The following is a 6,767-nucleotide window of genomic DNA, read 5'->3' as shown; positions in this document are numbered from 1 at the left end:
TTTCATTAACTGATATAATGTTAATATACCAACCGTATTGAAGTACTGAAATCTGTTTTGTACCTTTATAATACACTAATAATTGGACCACCCAATGCAGGTGGTGATGAGAAAGTCACATGATGAACCAAAGCCCATCACAAGCAGCTTTTAAATAATAACATATACAGAAGGTGCACAGTGTCGTTCACACAAACACTAAACACCATCACGGTAACACACATAAAATAACAACATTAGGTGTAACACACAACCCTAATATACAAAACTGACAAGAAAAAACTAAGAAGAAACATAAAAAAAACATCAAATTTGAAATGTAACGCAGGGAATTCTGGGAATGTCAATATACGGTTATTCACTGTAAATTATACAGTCTTTTTCACTTCCAAGAACGGTATACTACCGTAAAATTAATGTCCAATACATGTAATGTCCAATACAGTTTTTCACCGTATATAGTAGGGGAATTTACCATTAACCATTTAACAGGTTTTTACTGTAGCATTTTTACAGTCTTTTACCGTTAAATTCACGGTCATTTTTTACAGTGTGCAGCCCGACAGTGTCCGTTTCCTATTTTGTTCAGTTTTCCAACTGGTTATGAAACAGAAATTCATGCTAGTTTCCCGCAGTAATGTTCACTTTAAATGCATTCTCGATCACTACGATCATCAATAATAGCTCCACAAATGACAGTGTCTGGAAACGAGCTATTCTGTGAATTGATATACAGAACATGCTAAGATCAGCACACAGATAACCTACTGCACACCTGTTGCCTTCACTGTTCCCGACACAAATACACACAGATACACGCTTTCTGATGAAAACCCCTGTCAGCTGCTGTCCACACCAACTGTACGAACGTCAATACAGCCCATAATCATGATTAGAGCTTGTGATATGAACAGTCATTGTGTTGTGTTCTCACCCAACAGCTGTCCGTGTTGTTTCATGATCTCAGGATCAGATTAATGTCACTATATAACAGCAGGACAAGGAGACAGAGAGAGTCAAGCAGAGCTGGAGACATCCGATCGCTTCTGTGAGGTTCATTCAGACGTTGTGTGATGTGTAAGGGGCTGTCTGCCATCCCCTCCTCATGCCTGGAGAAGTGAGTATCAGCGCTTTTGGGAAGAGAGCACTAAACTGTGTATGGATGTGAAACTGTGTTGATGTTTCAGGGCAAAGGGCATGAGGGTCAAACTGTCCCACCTGGCCGAAAAGCAGGATTGGGTTTACAAACACAGGTAACACAAGTGCACTGCTCTCATTTACACTCGTTTTCTGGGTTCAGTACAAATTAAGCTTGATCTGAAGAATTTGTGGCATAATGTTGATTACCACAACAAATATTTTCCACTTTCCCTCATTTAAAAAAAAAAAATGCATTAAATAAATTTAAAAAAGAAAGATTATCAAAGAACGTTAACTAGATTCGCACACCATAAAGTCAAGTGTATTCTTATTGGTTCCCAATGTTTTTAACGTTCATCAAAAACGTTTTGAAAGTGATTACAACGATATCGTTATAGTTATGGTGTTGACTTTACTATTGTCAGAGAACGATCATTAAAACTTTATGGTGTGTCTTTACCTTGAGACATTTACCTTCAAAGTGAATGGGACCAATTTGTAAATGTTAAAGGGGGCAAAACACACAGTTTCTGCAAATCTTGAATACCTATAGAGTTGTATTGCATCCTTCATTTCTCCAAAGAGTCTTTAGTTTGATCAGATTTATAAAAGAAAGATACAGCTTTACGATTCTCTCCGAAAACAGCCGAGCTCCTGGAGGCGTACCGTGGGCGGAGCTAAAGAGTCACGAGCACTTACGATTCGACGCAGTTTTATTCTTACCGCCTGCGGTTCCGACTCATGACCGGGATCTTTTATCGCTGGGACCGCTCCATCTTTCAGTATCAAACCATCTGTAAATCCAGCGTCGAACTGGGCCTTGTTTATAAAACATTCGTCACCGAAATGACGGGAAATAACAAACACACACTTCTTTGTGTGCGCGCTCTACTGGGAGACGTGCCCATATAAGGAATTCCGTCCTTTATGACGTCATACAGGGCCATACTCGGGGGAAAAACAACAACTTCTGAAACTTCGAGTGTATGTCGTCACAGAAATACTCCCTCGTACGTCCAACTCGCTTTTTGAGGTTTTGGCCATGTTTAGCGTGAGAATCCAACTCAAATAATACACAAGTAAACTGTTAATGGTATGCTTTTATAAAAAATTTATGAAAATATGCTTCATATTTCTGCTTTTAAATCAATTTCCATTGTAAGTGCCTCCATAACCTAGAATAGAGGAGCGTCCGAGTTATTTTTGTGGTAATCAATATTATCGCACAAATGCTATCGATTGAGTTTAAATTGTACAGAACCCTACGTATTTATTTAAGACGTAAAAGTTGAACAAAGAAATTAAAAGCATCTATTATTTTTGTCTCCAGAGCGAGTGAGGAAAAGCTGCCACAGGACTTGGAGTCTCTGCTCAACAGCAAGCGTGAGAGGACCTGCTTTCCTAATGATTTGACCTCACTTCTCTTTTCTTCACTGAATCTCGGCGTTGTCTCCGCAGCGGGCGTTCAGGTGTTCCGCTGCTTCCTGCGCTCGGAGTTCAGCGAGGAGAACCTGGAGTTCTGGCTGGCGTGTGAAGAGTACAAGAGCGCATCCGGGTCCAGACTGCCGGCGAGAGCCCACAACATCTACAAGCAGTTCATCAACCCTGATGCTCCTCGGGAGGTGAGAGACGAAGCGCGAATTTAACTCAAAAATCAAGGAGGAAAAATAAAAAAGATATTTTAATTACATTTAAACACACTTTGTCCAAAGTCATCATTAGCAGCAATAAAAAAAAAAATTATAATATATAATATACTTACATTTAAATGTACTTAATTATAAACAAATTAATATTTTTTAAATGTATTAATTTACATTTAAATACATTGACATAATATACTTATGTATAATTATTTTAATTGAAGTATATAGAATGCACTGTATTATTCAAAAAAATTACTAAAAATAAATGTATTATGTAAATTTGTAAAATGATGTATTTATAAATTACTTTTTTTTCTCCTTCAGATATATACATTTTTATATTACAAGAATGAGAATTTTGAGAGAAATGGGCTTGTTAGCAATACAAAAAATATATATATATTTTTATGTAATAAATTAATTTAAATTTACTTAATTATAAACAAATTTATATTTCTTTTAATGTATTTACATTTAATTACATTTACATATACTTATTATTTTAATTGAAGTATATAGAATGCACTGTATTATTCTAAAAAAATATAATAAAACAAATGTATTTTATGTAAATTTGTAAAATGATGCATTTATAAATTACATTTGATTCTATTACAAGAATGAGAATTTGGAGAGAAGTGTGCTTAAATGTCATAAAAAGCAATGTTATAATGCAAAAAAAAAAGGGCCTAAAATAGGCTTCATTTTCTAAAGTGTGAAGTGTTATTTCTTTCTTCCGATTTGAAAGTAAAATATGACCCAGACATGTTCTTGACGGTTATAAACAAATTAATATTTTTTAAATGTATTAATTTACATTTAAATACATTGACATAATATACTTATGTATAATTATTTTAATTGAAGTATATAGAATGCACTGTATTATTCAAAAAAATTACTAAAAATAAATGTATTATGTAAATTTGTAAAATGATGTATTTATAAATTACTTTTTTTTCTCCTTCAGATATATACATTTTTATATTACAAGAATGAGAATTTTGAGAGAAATGGGCTTGTTAGCAATACAAAAAATATATATATATTTTTATGTAATAAATTAATTTAAATTTACTTAATTATAAACAAATTTATATTTCTTTTAATGTATTTACATTTAATTACATTTACATATACTTATTATTTTAATTGAAGTATATAGAATGCACTGTATTATTCTAAAAAAATATAATAAAACAAATGTATTTTATGTAAATTTGTAAAATGATGCATTTATAAATTACATTTGATTCTATTACAAGAATGAGAATTTGGAGAGAAGTGTGCTTAAATGTCATAAAAAGCAATGTTATAATGCAAAAAAAAAGGGCCTAAAATAGGCTTCATTTTCTAAAGTGTGAAGTGTTATTTCTTTCTTCCGATTTGAAAGTAAAATATGACCCAGACATGTTCTTGAGGGTTTTCACTCTCATATACACGAGCTCATATGATGTGTTTCTCAGGTGAATCTGGACGGTGAGACGCGCGAGGCGTTGACGGGGCTGATGGAGGATCCCACAGCGCAAACGTTCGATGAGGCTCAGCAACGGATCTTCTCTCTGATGGCTAAAGACTCATTCCCACGTTTCCTGCGCTCGTCTTTCAGTCAGCAGCCTCTTAAAGTCCTGTGAAGCACACTGTGCTGTTAAACCCAGTGTATCTGAGGTCTAGACTAGATCCATTAGTTACCCTGCTATCTGTAGAGATGCATGAGCCACGGTCACGTAGGACATAGATTCTAGTCATTTTGAAACATCTGTAATTGCTCACTGTGCCTTTATATCTTTAAACCGGATGATTTAATAAAGTTACTTGGGTCAAAATGGGAGTGTTTTGCTGTCAATCAAAGTGAAAGTGACATGACATGTGGCCAAGTATGGTAACCCATACTCGGAATTAGTGCTCTGCATTTATCCCATCCAAAGTGCACGCACACAGCCATGAACACACACACCGTGAACACACACACACAGCAGTGAACACACACACGGAGCAGTGGGCAGCCATTTTGCGTCCGGGGAGCAGTTGGGGGCTCGGTGCCGTGCTCAAGGGCACCTCAGTCGTGGTATTGAAGGTGGGAGAGAGCGCTGTACATTCCCTCCCCTCACCTACAATCCCTGCCGGTACGAGACTCGAACCCACAACCTTTGGGTTACGAGTCCGACTCTCTAATTAGGCCACGACTTCCCCCATATCAATACACACTGAGAGCCAATCAGAGATCTGGAAGCTCAAGGCTGCCAGACAATCGAGAAAATGAAGCAGGCGGAGAATCACAGCGCTCAGCCAATCACAGAACGAGCAGCACGTCCTTGACGACAGGAAAACCTTCAGGGATTTTACCCTCGCAGTCTAATAAAGTGAGTGCGGCTGCTTAACAATGGAAAAAGTTGCTCTGGTTTACAAGATAAACCCAAAAAGGGGGGAAAGGGGCTATAAAACCAGAATACGATCATGAAATTAACCAGATTTAAAATATTAGCAATGCTTGCCCATGACAAAAATCACCATTTATTATATAAAAATAAGCAGAATCTAAAATATCATGGCCTGTTGCACACATGTAAGACTTGTCATATATAATTTCCACACCGTGTTTCTTTTCTCCAAGAAAACACCTTAAGAAAGAAGCATAAACTTCACGGTCAGTCCAGAGAGAGTGGTAAGCATTAGATTTTATATGATGTACAGCACACTACATTATCTGGCTGTCATCAGCGGGATTTGGAGGATCCGGCAGCTGGGTTCGAGGGTCCAGATGTCCCGCTTTTCCCCGCTGGAGTCTTCAGCACGCTCAGTTTCTTATGAAGAGACGTGCTGGCCTTCTGTGTGACTTCCTGCTCGATCCTGTTCCTGATGGCCACCTCCAAACCCTGCACCACACACACACACACACACACACACACACACATTAAACCACTATTATTTAACACAGCATGCTTTTAAATGAGGACTGAACGTTTACCTTCTTCAGCTTCTGCTGTTGGACCACTTGAGCTTTTTTGGGTGCGATGATCCTTCCTGGAATAGAGGATTTGAAGAAACTCATTTTACACCGATTAAACTGAAGTGCGCATGCGCGTCTGTACAGCCGCAAACGCGTTCACTCGGCACGCTGCTAAGAATAAATCTCTAATTAGCGTAGTTTTACGTTCAGAGTACCCCCCTCTTCAAGAACACAATGTTTTTACCTCCTTTCTTGAGTCCTTTCGGTTTGTGTTGTTGCTTTTTAGCTCCTCCTGGTCGCTGCGCTTTGAATTTCTGTTTACCTTGAGGCATTTCTACGGTCTGATCGCAGCCGGAAACAGAAAGACGTAAGACACGAAATAGAATAAAAGTCTCTAAAACGCTTAGGATGACATTTAAAATAAAAGTCTCTTCTAAAAGCCAAACAGAGTGTGTGTGATGTAAATTATAAATAAAACACTATTTAATTAATATTAATAAATAATGCAAATATACATTTGCATACTTAATTGATAAAAATTGCAAACTAATTTTAAGACTAAAATGATTTATGAACAAAATGTTATTTAGGACTAGTCAGGCAGCTAGATTTGGAGAAACAGCCTACAAGTAATAAGCAAAATAAACAACAGTATTTATGTTCACTGTGGCTTTATTAATAATAAAAAGTGCCACATTTTAAAAAGTCAAGCATGCCACAAGAGTTTTCCATCAGTATATTTCTTTGCCGAAACGAGGGCCCTCGAAACACACACACTCTCACACACACACACACACAGACACACACACACATACACACAGACACTCTCACACACAGACAATCACACACTCTCACACACAGACACACTCTCACACACACACACTCTCTCTCACACACACAGACACACACTCTCACACACACAGACACACACTCTCACACACAGACAGACACACACAGACACTCTCACACACACACAGACACTCTCACACACACACAGACACACACTCTCACACACACACAGACACACACTC

At 37.3% G+C, this 6,767-nt stretch overlaps 2 protein-coding genes across 3 annotated transcripts in view; one reads left to right on the top strand and one right to left on the bottom strand.

Moving 5' to 3' along the window:
- The window catches only part of LOC107594261 (regulator of G-protein signaling 4-like), a 7,349-nt gene extending 2,719 nt beyond the window's left edge, over positions 1-4,630 (top strand). For both annotated transcript variants that reach the window (XM_016284233.1, XM_016284234.1), the window contains exons 2-6: positions 942-1,117; positions 1,188-1,253; positions 2,471-2,523; positions 2,599-2,762; positions 4,253-4,630. In XM_016284233.1, the coding sequence (XP_016139719.1) occupies positions 1,074-1,117; positions 1,188-1,253; positions 2,471-2,523; positions 2,599-2,762; positions 4,253-4,420 (495 nt within the window). In that variant the 5' untranslated portion in view covers positions 942-1,073 and the 3' untranslated portion in view covers positions 4,421-4,630. The remainder of the gene's footprint in view (positions 1-941; positions 1,118-1,187; positions 1,254-2,470; positions 2,524-2,598; positions 2,763-4,252) is intronic.
- Positions 4,631-5,299: 669 nt separating this feature from the next.
- LOC107594354 (UPF0390 protein zgc136864) lies at positions 5,300-6,131 on the bottom strand. The gene is made up of 3 exons (XM_016284364.1): positions 5,981-6,131; positions 5,755-5,810; positions 5,300-5,662 (listed from the first exon to the last, which is right to left on the bottom strand). The coding sequence occupies exons 1-3, from the start codon at positions 6,066-6,068 to the stop codon at positions 5,504-5,506; spliced, it is 303 nt and encodes a 100-aa protein (XP_016139850.1). The 5' UTR covers positions 6,069-6,131; the 3' UTR covers positions 5,300-5,503.
- Between the last annotated feature and the right edge of the window lie 636 nt (positions 6,132-6,767).

This window comes from Sinocyclocheilus grahami, unplaced genomic scaffold (assembly GCF_001515645.1).
Source record: "Sinocyclocheilus grahami isolate Dianchi unplaced genomic scaffold, SAMN03320097.WGS_v1.1 scaffold181.1, whole genome shotgun sequence".
NCBI classification, from domain to species: domain Eukaryota; kingdom Metazoa; phylum Chordata; class Actinopteri; order Cypriniformes; family Cyprinidae; genus Sinocyclocheilus; species Sinocyclocheilus grahami.
This window is presented reverse-complemented; position numbering and strand designations above follow the sequence as displayed.

Bases quoted from the DNA above. Each gene is read 5' to 3' on its own strand.
- LOC107594354 (XM_016284364.1), bottom strand. From the start codon at position 6,068: ATGCCTCAAGGTAAACAGAAATTCAAAGCGCAGCGACCAGGAGGAGCT. The intron at 5,811-5,980 runs GTAAAAACATTG...CCTCTATTCCAG, and splicing joins GAAAGGACTCAAGAAAGGAG to GAAGGATCATCGCACCCAAA. The intron at 5,663-5,754 runs GTAAACGTTCAG...TGTGTGGTGCAG, and splicing joins AACAGCAGAAGCTGAAGAAG to GGTTTGGAGGTGGCCATCAG.